This window comes from Alexandromys fortis, unplaced genomic scaffold (genome assembly GCF_014885135.2).
Source record: "Alexandromys fortis isolate MF-2015 unplaced genomic scaffold, M_Fortis_MF-2015_v1.1 scaffold_3, whole genome shotgun sequence".
NCBI classification, from domain to species: domain Eukaryota; kingdom Metazoa; phylum Chordata; class Mammalia; order Rodentia; family Cricetidae; genus Alexandromys; species Alexandromys fortis.
This window is the reverse complement of record NW_026067909.1, coordinates 21,425,259-21,438,533: the sequence shown is the minus strand read 5'-3', so window position 1 is coordinate 21,438,533 and position 13,275 is coordinate 21,425,259. Positions and strand designations below refer to the sequence as shown.

General features: G+C 33.7%; 1 protein-coding gene across 2 annotated transcripts; it reads right to left on the bottom strand.

Annotated features, from left to right (window-relative positions):
- Positions 1-322: 322 nt before the first annotated feature.
- On the bottom strand, positions 323-1,722 carry LOC126498599 (olfactory receptor 5B3-like). 2 transcript variants are annotated; one of them, XM_050137388.1, is made up of 2 exons: positions 814-1,719; positions 323-328 (listed from the first exon to the last, which is right to left on the bottom strand). In XM_050137388.1, the coding sequence occupies exons 1-2, from the start codon at positions 1,717-1,719 to the stop codon at positions 323-325; spliced, it is 912 nt and encodes a 303-aa protein (XP_049993345.1). The 2 variants fall into 2 exon arrangements, with proteins under 2 accessions (XP_049993345.1, XP_049993346.1); XM_050137389.1 differs by lacking the exon at positions 323-328 and having other exon boundaries at positions 796-1,722.
- Between the last annotated feature and the right edge of the window lie 11,553 nt (positions 1,723-13,275).

Genomic DNA, 13,275 nt, shown 5'->3' with positions numbered 1-13,275 from the left:
GTAAATGTACCACATCTTTATCCATTCATTGATTGTTTTTGGGTTCTGGATATTCAAATAACTGCTATGTATATAACTGAGCAAGTATCCTTGTGGTATGCTGATGTAACATAAAAATGTTGAATAAAATGTTTGAATGTGATAATATTGTCAATTAGCATTTTCATAAGCTGGCCTTAAGTTATCATAGACTGTTGAGTAAGATTTCTGTTCTGCCCAGTCCCACAGCCATTCAGTCCCAAAGAAAACACACAGAGGTCTACATTAATCATAATCCGGTTGGCCTTAATAGGCTTAATAGACCCAGGCTTGTTATTAACTCTTATAACTTATATTAGCCCATAATTTATCTTTGTGTTATCCATGTGCCTTGGTACCTTTATCAGTGAAGCATCTTCATCTTGCTTCCTCAACAGCTGAGTCTCGAATATAGACTCACTCTTTCCTCATCCCAGAATTTTGTTCTTGTTATCCTGCCTATACTTCCTGCCTGGTCACCCCACCTACACGTCCTGCCTAGTTACTGGCTTATCAGAGTTTTATTAAAATACAAGTAACAAATCTTTACAATGTACAAGACCATGGTCCCATGGCAATAGACATACTATTTATGTTTCACTCTTCTAAAGAAGATGTTAACTTTTTCAAAAAGCACACTATTACTGAGCTAAAGAAGCCAAGTCAAGTTCTTGAAGCCAATGTAGAGTATGAAAATATGATTCAGTGTAGAATTAAGATGAAAGGAATGAATCCAGATGTTTTGTAACCCAAAGAATTGTAATCAAAGCTTTAATATTATCTTGACTTTAATACAATATTTGTGAATGCATTCTTCACCTCCTTATTCCTTAAGCTGTATACCAAAGGGTTCAACATAGGAATGACCATGGTGTAGAACACAGATGCTATTTTGTCTGTGTCCATGGAGTGACTGGAGCTGGGCTGCAAGTACATGAATATGAGTGTCCCATAGAAAATGGAAACGGCTGTAAAGTGGGAGGTACAAGTGGAGAGAGCTTTGCGATATCCTGCAACAGAGTTCATCTTTAGAATGTTTATAAAAATGAACATGTAGGATATTAAGATAAGTATAAGAGCAAAAAAGATATTAAAGCTGGCTAAATAAATAAGAACTAGTTCATTGACATGTCGGTCAGAGCAAGATACAATCATGACTGCTAGAACATCACAGAAAAAATGGTGGACCACATTAGACTCACAGAAAGAGAGACTTAATGCATCCACAGTATAGATGGAAGCATTCAGGAAACCACAGATATAACACCCAATGATGAGACATGTACATACACTAGTTGTCATGGTGGTGGCATAGTGTAGGGGCTTACATACTGCTACATAGCGATCATAGGCCATTGAGACCAAAAAGTAGTTCTCCAAATCAGCAAAGGTTGCAAAAAAGAACATCTGCGAGGCACAAGCACTGTACGACATGATCTTGTCTCCTGTAAGGAATCCAGCTATGACCTTTGGAGTGACTGTTGATGAATAACAAAAGTCCACAAAGGACAAGTTACAGAGAAAAATGTACATGGGGGTGTGAAGCCGCGAGTCCAAAAGAATCAACAGAAACATCCCCAGGTTCCCAACCAGGGTGATGATGTAGATGAGGAGGAAAATGATGAAGAGGGGAAGCTGCAAATTTGGGTCATTTGTGATTCCCATGAGGATAAACTGTGTCACTCCTGTCCTGTTCTCCATCAATGATATCTGTTAATCAACAGAAGTCCTGAAACAATTAAATAGAATATAATAAGAGATTGGAGAGCAGTCAAATTCACTGGCTTTCTATTCCAAAAGGTTTAGCACCTAACTGACAGATTATGACTGTCTATAACTGCAGTACCAAGGGATCTAAATGACATTCTCACCTCTGCAAGTAGGAGGCAAACATTGTGCACAAACATATATGAAGGAAAATAATGCATATACATAGAGTTCAATCCTTAAGTTTTGTTCCAAGATTTACTTATGTATGTATTTTTATGTACACGAGTGTTCTGTCTGCATGCACATGAGAAAGGGGCATTCACTCACGTTACTGATGGTTATGGGCCAACAAGTGAAAATTGAACACAGGACCTCTCAGAAAGGAGGTAGTACTCTTACTAGCTGAGCCATCTATCCGGTCATAAGTTAATGATTAATTTTTAAAAAATTCTGAGAGAATGGGGTAATGAAGGAATTCCAATCTGTGGAACTTCATTGATTTTCTACTAAAAATCAAAAGTATATAAATATTTTAACTATATATAGACTGTTTAGTAACTGTGTTAAAAATGGTTGGTTTTAGTATATTTATGTGCCAGTTAATATTTCCCGGGATCTATAAAACTAAGACTACTGTGCTTCCCTGTCAAAATGTATTATAGAAACAGTCTATTTTCTGTCACTAAGTCTTTGATAAATTATTACATCCATGTAAATTGTGAGACACAAGAGATACAAAATTTATGCATATTTAAATAACCTAATTATTAGTTTCTCTTCTAAATCCAAGGAAACTCCTTGCCCACTGCAACCTTATGATCTAAAATAATTAATCTTAATAATAATAAAGAATTATTTTTTTATGTTTAATCAGAGTGAACTGAGTGGCATACTGTGTAATAATATCATCTTGGTCACTATTTACCTGTTCTCATTAAAGATTAAAGAAGTGATTAATACCTAACTATAGAATGTATCTACTGAATATTTAAAGTTATGAATGAATTAATGAGCTTTAAACATTTTAAGTCTTCTTTCCACACACATTGTAATGCTTTTAATACAGCACATCAAGATATATTGATAAGAATACACTAGAAGCAAGAAGTTATGATTAGCTCAAGGACAGGTTTATCTTGAATCAATATCACTAAATGCTGTACATACTAGATTTGTTGGGCATACATATATGTTGAGAGAATGTTCCGTCTCAGAGGCAGTTTGGAATGAAGAAATATTGCTAACAAAAACTCAGAGAGGTCAAGTTCTTCGAAGAGGTACATACTGAGCTCATCTGATGACTACCTAGGGAGAACCTACCTCCTCTAAACACCATATAGTTATGTACAAAATGAAGACATTAATGAGGTCTACTTGGGATATTATTGGGAGAATAAAGTAGTATAACAAAGGAAAAAATGCTTGTTGTTAAGGACAGTTTGGTGAGTACTGCTGACCTTGTTATTATAGCTATGTGACGATAGCTACAGGACTTTAGTTCTGGGTAAGTTTAAGGCTTGAGAAGTAATTTTCCAAATTGCCTTTTCTACATTTGGTCCCAAGGGATTGTCTGTGCCTTGTTATCAATCTCGGTTTGATTTTATTCCAAGAATATTAGTGTTGGTCTTGTAATCTCATGTGCATCATTGTTTTCAAAAGTTCAATTCTTATAATTCATAATTTTAAATCAAATATTTATCTTTTCTTAATTTTTAGTTTTTCTTTTCTCAGAATATCTTCCTTCAGCAAGAACAGAGATCCTGGATCCCAAGTTCCTTGACTATGGACTTTGTTTATCTCATAGACATAGTGTTCTTATAGTCGAATGATACTTAAGCTATGTTTGTCTTGTAATATTTAGAAAGATATGAACTCTAACTCTTATTTCCTATCATTATTTTCTTGATCCTTTGGTCACTTTGATTATATATGTATTCACTGAAAAAATTTAGTTGCCAATCTTACCTTATGTAGTAACTTTCATCATTTACTATATTATCTACAAAAGATCAAAAGATGTGCTTGCCTGGGTGCGTGTGTGTGTGAATCTGTGTGTGTGTGTTTGTGTGTGTATGCGTGTGTGTGTAAAGTAGAACAGGAAGTATGTATATGTATACAAAGTAGAAAAGAAAGTATTATTTCTTATTTTATTAGGAAAATTTAAAATGTATGAAGTTACATCATAATCTCAATATTATAAGTTGTATCAGAAACATTCAAGGTACAACAGTTACAAATTTCTTTCATCAGTAAGATTGACCTCATGGTATGAGGGTTGAAATGTGGTTGATTGAATATTTATTTATTTCTAACCCTTCACCAGTGAGCAGAAATAGTGTTTTATTTAGTAATATATTATTTGTATTTTAATAAATGTATCTTGCCTGAAGACCAGAGGCAAAGCTAAAGCTACTAGAGGTCAGGCAATGGTGACACACACCTTTAATCTCAGGATTGGGGAGACAAAAACAAATAGATGTATGTGAGTTCAAGGTCACCCTGGGATACACAAAATCAATGTATGAAAAATCCAGATGGTGGTGGTTTACACGTTTATGTCTAGTACTAGTGAGTCATACACTAGAGAGGATATGAAATGAGAGGACCGATAGCTTTGGTCTGGTCACTCTGTGATTGCCCAGCTGTGGTAGAGAAAAGACGTCTCTAGAGGCCTGTCTGCTTACTTTTCTGGTCTTCAGGCAAAATTTATATATTAAAATATAAATATTATACTATTACAATTCTGTTTTCTGGGGTTTTTTGTGATTTCTTTTATCTCCAAATAAATCAAACATATAGTGAACAAAATAAAGTTACAGAAACCAAATTGCATTTTATATTCTTTCTGATTAAATAATTTACTATATGAATCATTAAATCTCCTGTAATATATTGACATCGACAGCTAGTCTCAGAATCTCAAAACTAGTTTTAGAAAAACACTTAGCCTTTAAACTGTTTTAACTCTCAAAATGGTTTTTAAATATCTGTTCTCAATAAACTCATAGTTGGTATACACATCCCACTTATTTTCTTAGAAATATATTTCATAGTAGCCGTAGTTTTATGAAATGTAGGCAGGCAGCTTTAAGTAGAAGAATATTTTGCAGGAAATACTCATTCTAAAATTTTAAAAACTCACTTTGCAATATTTCACAAACCCTTTTCCAGAAGCTTGCTCTTAGAAAGTGGTCAGTTTTCAACGTGGTCAGTTTTCAACTCATCTAAAGCAAGAGGGAAGCACAGAACTTATGCACAGATTAAGTTCTGAATTCACCATGCATTCCTCCTCTCCCCTTGGCAGAATCACTTACCTCCTTATGAGGAATACATACTACTTCAAAACTATACAAGATTACTTCTCTCCCATTATTCACAGGTTGTGTATGTATACAAAGAACTGAACTCTGTAAGAAGACCCATGAAGAACTTGCCAAATACAGTCAATAGGATATTTTCTCTGACTATTTTGCTTCAGCTTGCTTGAAGGCCCATTGCTAATCTTCAGATTAGCTATAAAAGTTGCATTTTTAACAATGAGTGCATGTATTAACAATAACTGCCATTCAGAAAATAAATGGCATCTAATGGTAATGGCATGCAGCTTTTCCTCTAGTATGCCACATTGGAACTTCAGAGGCTAGTGCATTGAGATGTAGAGGAAAATATAGATACTCAGGGAGCTCTGGAGAGTTCCCAGAGAGTTTATCTCAAGACCATCACCCAGTCTTCTTAGGGAAAAAGCAATTAATCAGCCTTGGGGAGCAAACTAGTTTCTGTTTCTTAGAAGTTTAATTTACTTCTTAATGGGCAAATGAAAAAACAAAAGTCATAAATATTAATGAGATACCTTGCAATGTTTCTATGCACAATGTTTATTGGAAAATTCAAGTTGGGTTGAGAATGCCTGTCTTCTCAAACACTATTTCTTTATGGAAAAAAAAACTTTCTGAATTCTTCCTTCTAGAATTTTTCTTTTATTTCTTTCTACATTTTATTTTCATTCATTCTACTATTTCCAAAAGCATAATACATTATTGCTATTTATAGTAAGGCTTGTGCCCAATAATGTATCTCAGGTTCTTGTTTCTAGCTAACTGTACTTTCCTTTAATATTCAATGACATTTGATGAATCTTTTACATGCTATCCCTTATAGTACTCTAGAGGATGGTGTGTGTCACATTTTACAAATATGACTACTTATTTCTATTGACCACTAATTAAATATTTTATTGTCTATTATACTTATGTGTTATTTGTGTATTCATTTATTTATTGTGTTTGTGTGAAGAAGGTAGAATTACATGAAGAAATCATCTCTCTCCTTTCCTCATGTGGGTTCAAGGGTTTGAACACAAACCATAGGCTTAGAAACAAGCTCCTTTAACCACTGGTCCTCATCATCAGTGTCTGTGTATTAATTATTTATAATTGAGTTTAATAATTATTTTATAAACTGTAAAACAACCCTTTTTTAGATGGTCAAGTTTGGCTGTTTCCTATTTTGTATGTTTTTGATATTATTCTAGACACTATTTTCTTTGCCAAGAAGATTATTTTACCTTGAGACGACCATATTTTTTATTTGTTTCTTTATGAAACAAAACAAGAAATAAATTCCACCAATAGCAATAAATGTCATCAAGTGTGTCCCCTATGTTTTCCTCTAGTATTTTCATAGTTTTTCTCTTTCATTTAAGTCTTTCATTTATTTTAAAGATAGTCTTGCAGCTGGAAAGCTGATGTGTATGTAGTTTTCTTCTTGTGCATATCTGGGTCTCCCAATATCATTGTCCCTTGTTCCAGTGAATTTGCTTGGGACATTTTTAAGCACGACTTGGCTTGGATATATGACTTTAATTCTAGAATGTTTGCTTTATTTGGGACAGGTTGCCTTTGATCATGGTAAACATTTTTCTAATATACTTCTTGATTTATGTTCTAAGAACCTTGTTGAGGATTTTTTGTATACATTTATGAAAGATATTGAACATCTACTTTCCTATTAGTTATACCCTGTCTTAGTTTCATTTCCTGTTATAATAAAATGTTCTACCCAAAGCAACATGAAAGTTAGTTAACTTGGGTCTTAATTCCAGGTTATAGACCATCATTGCTGGGAATTCAAGGCTACCAAAACCTGAAGGAGCATCTCCCAGTAATGAAAATCAGGAACAGAGGACAAAGAAAATAATGCTACCCGTGAATGCTTTATCCACTTTCTCCACTCTTACAAAATTTAGGATCCCCTTCCCAGAGAAAGATGTCACCCACAGTGCACAGGTCTTTCAATAAATCAAGACAGTCCCCCACAGAGATTCATAAGCCAGCCTAATCTAGACAATCCCTCACTCAGACATCATTCACAGGTGACTCTAGATTCTGTCAAGTTACCAAAACTAACCACTATATATTCTTATCTGACTTTGTTAACAAGCTAAAGCTAATTTCATAGGCTGTTTTTGAAATAACTTCTTCCTTATCTATAGTATTTTTATTTAATAAAAATTAACAGACGTTAAAATAGAAAAAATACAGTTGTATTAAATTCCCCTTTTCTTTTTCTCTCCCTCATGTTACACCCTAAATTCAAATGATCAAAGACCCAACATAAAAAGATAAGCACTGACTCTGATAAAAAGAGAATGTATGGGTTACCCTTGAACTTGTTGGTCCAGAAGACAATTTCCTGAACAGGACAAAGATTGTATAGACACTAATGCTAATTAATAAATGGGAACTCATGGAACTGAAAAGTTTCAACATGGCAAACCACACTGTTTTAAGACAAAACAGAAACCTAAAGAATGGAAAAAAATCTTTACCAATTCCACACCAGATATATGGCCAGTATACATAATATATAAGGAACTCAACATGTTAAAAAAAAAAAGTATTCAGGCTAAAATTTGGGTAGATATTTAAACAAAGAATACTTAGTAGAGGAAGTTCAAATGTCTGAGTAACAAATAAATGTTCAATATTTGTACACCTCAAGGAAATAAAAATTGAAACAATTTAAAGATTCTGTTTTAAACCTGTCCACATGGCAAAGATCAAAAACACAGGTGTCTTCAGTAAATGTTACTGGGAGACCCAGATATCCACATGAAGAAAAACACTGCATAAAGCCGGGCGGTGGTGGCGCATGCCTTTAATTCCAGCACTTGGGAGGCAGAGGCAGGCGGATCTCTGTGAGTTCGAGACCAGCCTGGTCTACAAGAGCTAGTTCCAGGGCAGGCTCCAAAACCACAGAGAAACCCTGTCTCTAAAAAAAAAAAAAAAAAAAACACAAACACTGCATAACCTTCAATGTCTCCAATGCAGGACTATCTTCAAAATAAAAGAATTATTTAGATAATAGACAAAAATTATGAAAATACTACTGGAAATACAGGGAGGACAATTGAGTACATTGCATTGCAATATGTTTAGTTTTTTTCTTATATTGTCTCACAGAAAACATAACATGCAGAAAGAAACAAAAATATGATAGTCTCAAGGATTAAAAATACTGCCTGGCAAAGAAAATAATGTATAAAATAAAAGGAAAAAAATACAAAATAGAAAACATGGGATTAATTTCCATATTATAAAAATAATTATAAAACTCAATAATAAATAATTAATAAATGGGGACTATTGATATAGAATAGTGGTTAAGGGAGTTTTTTTCCCGAGTCTTATGGGTCTGTGTTTAAATCTAGGGACCTATGTGTAGAAAGGAAAGAACTGATTTCTGCAAGTTATTCTTCTTGCTACATATATGCACAGCATAAATGAGTAGATGAACACAAAAATAGCAGAAAAATGTAAAAAAAATTTTAAAATTTAATTTGTTGTAAATAGGAATAAATAGACTTATTTGTAAAATGTGATATACAACATTCTGTAGAATATTATAAAGGATAGCATATAAAAATGATTAAGGATCATTAGATATTATGCCAAGGAACAATTAGCCAGGAACAAAGAGCTGAGATGCACTATTGGGCATAAGGGTTACTGTAGAAAACAATAATGTATTATGTTTTGAAAATGCTGAAAGGAATGAAAAGAATATTCTAGAAGAAATAAAAATGCTAGAGGGAGAGTTTTCACAGTTTTTACCACAAACAAATAGTGTTTGAGAAGACAGGCATTCTTAACCAGACTTGAACATTTATGATAAACATTATTTACTGAAACTTTGCTTGGTACTTCATTAAGATGTATGATTTTTGTGTTTTCATTTACCCATTAAGAAATAAATTAAATTTCTAAGATACAGAAACTAGCCTGCTCCCCAAGGTTGATTAATTGCTTTTTCCCTAAGAAGACTGGGTGATGGTCTTGAGATAAACTCTCTGGGAACTCTCCAGAGCTCCCTGAGTATCTATATTTTCCTCTACATCTCAATGCACTAGCCTCTGAAGTTCCAATGTGGCATACTAGAGGAAAAGCTGCATGCCATTACCATTAGATGCCATTTATTTTCTGAATGGCAGTTATTGTTAATACATGCACTCATTGTTAAAAATGCAACTTTTATAGCTAATCTGAAGATTAGCAATGGGCCTTCAAGCAAGCTGAAGCAAAATAGTCAGAGAAAATATCCTATTGACTGTATTTGGCAAGTTCTTCATGGGTCTTCTTACAGAGTTCAGTTCTTTGTATACATACACAACCTGTGAATAATGGGAGAGAAGTAATCTTGTATAGTTTTGAAGTAGTATGTATTCCTCATAAGGAGGTAAGTGATTCTGCCAAGGGGAGAGGAGGAATGCATGGTGAATTCAGAACTTAATCTGTGCATAAGTTCTGTGCTTCCCTCTTGCTTTAGATGAGTTGAAAACTGACCACGTTGAAAACTGACCACTTTCTAAGAGCAAGCTTCTGGAAAAGGGTTTGTGAAATATTGCAAAGTGAGTTTTTAAAATTTTAGAATGAGTATTTCCTGCAAAATATTCTTCTACTTAAAGCTGCCTGCCTACATTTCATAAAACTACGGCTACTATGAAATATATTTCTAAGAAAATAAGTGGGATGTGTATACCAACTATGAGTTTATTGAGAACAGATATTTAAAAACCATTTTGAGAGTTAAAACAGTTTAAAGGCTAAGTGTTTTTCTAAAACTAGTTTTGAGATTCTGAGACTAGCTGTCGATGTCAATATATTACAGGAGATTTAATGATTCATATAGTAAATTATTTAATCAGAAAGAATATAAAATGCAATTTGTTTGTTTTAACTTTATCTTGTCCACTATAGGTTTGATTTACTTGGAGGTAAAAATAATCACAAAAGACATAATCCCAGAAGACAAATAATCTTTCTGTACACTGATGAAGGGTTAGAAAGAAATTAATATTCACTCATCCACATTTCAGCGCATATGCTATGAGATCAGGATCACCGTTGAATGAAATCTGCAACTCTTGCACCTTGAGTGTTTTTCATACTACTTAAAAAATGAGATTAGCATGTGACTTCATAAATCTTGTTTTCCTACTAATAAGGTAAGAAATAATACTTTCTGTTCTACTTTACACAGACACACACAAAATAAACCCATTCCTTTTGTAGATAATATAGTATAATGATGAAAGTCATTATAAGGTAAGATTGGGAACTAAAATATTTTAAATATATACTTACACAAAAAAATGTAACCAAATGTTCAAGATAATGATAGTTGATAACAGTTATAGAAAATAACCTTCCAAATATGCCAAACTAAACAAGCAAGTTTAAGAATCTTTAGACTATAACACTATATTTATGAGATAAACAAAGGCCATAAACTAGGGAGCTGGGTTCCAGGGTCTCTGTTCTTCCTGCAAGTTATTCTATAGAGAAAAGTAAAACCAGAAGTTAAGAAAGGAGGGATATTTTATCTACAATTATGGATTACAAAAATTAAAATTTGAAAACAATGATGAGCATGAGATTTTATGATTAGCATTGATATTCCTAAAGTAAAAAAAAACCAGATTCATAACAAAGCACAAACAATCACGGATCCAAAATGCAGCAAACACAATTTGAAGAAAGAATTCACAAGATTAAACTTATCCAAAAATAAAACCCTATATGCTGTTGTTACATTTTAATGACAACATAAAAAATAATGTTCACTTAAATATGCTTAAGAACCACCATTTCTTGCCTTTAATACATTAGTATCTTTGCAAAATCATACCCCAAGTAGTTTACACCACTGACATCATTTTGTAGATGGTTATATGCTGTTTAGAAGAGTTAGGTGCTTCTTTATAGTCAGTGGATGATTGCAGTATTTAACTTTTCCAATAACTTGACTTCTCTGTGTTTTAGTTAATGATATTTCTTCATTCCAAACTGATTTTGAGATTGAATGATCTTTCATCATACTTCTAAGCTCAACAAAGCTGTTCTGTACATTATTAGCAATATTGATTCAAGATAAAGTCTTCTTTGAGCTAATCATAACTTCTTGTTCCTAGGTATGTCCTCAATGTATCTATATGTGTTGTACAAAAAGCACTAAAATGTCTAGTAAGGTGAGCATCCAAACTGCCTAGGCTCCCACAAAGCCAGTACGTGCAGTAGGATCAAAATCCCATTGCCATTGTTCTTGAGTTCTCAGTAGTCCTCATTGTCCACTATGTTCAGCGAGTCTGGTTTTATCCCAGGCTTTTTCAGACCCAGGCCAGCTGGCCTTGGTGAGTTCCTGATAGAACATCCCCATTGTCTCAGTGTGTGGGTGCACCCCTCGCGGGCAGGAAACCCTGATTGTTCTTTGGGCTGACGAGGGAGGGGGACTTGATTGGAGAAGGGGGAGGGAAATGGGAGGCTGTGGTGGGGAAGAGACAGAAATCTTAAACAAACAAACAAACAAATAATAAGTCTGAAACCAAAAAAAAAATAGAAATATATAAAAGAAAGGGAAAAAAAGCACTAAAATGTGTGTGGAAAGAAGAGTTAGAATGCAATTCAAGTCCAATACATTATTCAGAACCTTTAGTATTCAGAAGAAACATTTCACATTTGGGATTACTTGTTTGATCTTTAATGAGAACAGCTATAGAGTGAACAAGATGAAATTGCAACTGAGTGTGTTACTCAGTTGTCTCTTATTAAACACAGGAGAATAATTTTTAATTATAATTAAGTTAAATTATTTTATATTTGTAGCTTTCTATGGGCAAACAGTTTACCCGAATTCAGAAGAAAATCTTGTAATTATAATATTTAAATATGCAGAAATTTTAAATCTCTTATACTACACAATTTTCATGGATGTAAAAATTTATCAAAGCCTTGTTACTGACCAATAGAAGACTGTTTCTATAATACCTCCTGGCAGGAAAGCACAGTTGTGTTAGTTCTACAGAGCCCAACAAAGATTAACTGGTACAATAATAAGTATACTATTACATAATATATTATATATATTTATATATTATTTTACTAAAAATAAATCATTTTATAGAGTAACTAAACTGCCTACAAATACCTAAAATATTTTTATACTTTTGATTTTTGGTAGAAAATCAGTAAAATTTTACTGATTCAAATTCCAGCATTGCTCCATGCTCATATATCTTTTAAAAGAAAATCAACATTAACCAGCATTCACAAATGGTTGTACCAGCAACCATTTGTTGGTACATAACCATGAGTAATGTGAACATATGTCATCTTCTTATATATATGAAGACCTAACACTCATGTACATAAAATATATCCTTAAATAAATATCGGAAAAGAACTTAAGAAATGAATGTGTAGCCGGGCGATGGTGGCGCATGCCTTTAATCCCAGCACTCGGGAGGCAGAGGCAGGCGAATCTCTGTGAGTTCGAGACCAGTCTGGTCTACAAGAGCTAGTTCCAGGACAGGCTCCAAAGCCACAGAGAAACCCTGTCTCGAAAAACCAAAAAAAAAAAAAAAAATAGAAAGAAATGAATGTGTAGCATTCCAGTGGTGCCTCAGCTGAGGGTCCAGATGACAACTAACATCTATGACGTGATGCACCCATGGCAAGGCTTCAGATGTCACAGCTCCCAGCCTTCCAGCTGAAGTCAGCTCAAGAGAGACAATCAGTCCTCACCTATCTTCAATGAAGCTTTAGGAACAAGTACAACCGTACTCTGTATCTCAAAACTGGCTTCTACAGTGATTTGTTACATGATAATATATAACATGAATAATTATTAATACAAAAAATCATAGATGTGTACCTACATATGTCAATGAAAAACTCCATGCCTATAGACTCATCATTTATAAATGTCGATTGATTAAATTGTTTAATAAATAAAAAGGAAACAAATTCTATGTGCATGGTGCTTTGCCTACATGTATGTCTGTGTACAACAATTTGTCTCATAAGTGCAGAGGTCAGAAGATGGTGTTAGATCCATTGGTCCTAGAGTTACAGAGAGTTGTAAGTTGACATGAAGTTGCTGAGCCTTTCAGAATAGAAAGCCATTGCTTTTGACAACTGACCTATCTCAGCAACCCCTTATAGTACTCTCTTTTTCACTTGTTTAAGTCTTTCTTTTTATTAACAGATATTA

What these genes read in the sequence shown, in the direction of transcription:
- LOC126498599 (XM_050137389.1), bottom strand. Translation starts at nt 1,719, where the DNA reads ATGGAGAACAGGACAGGAGTGACACAGTTTATCCTCATGGGAATCACA.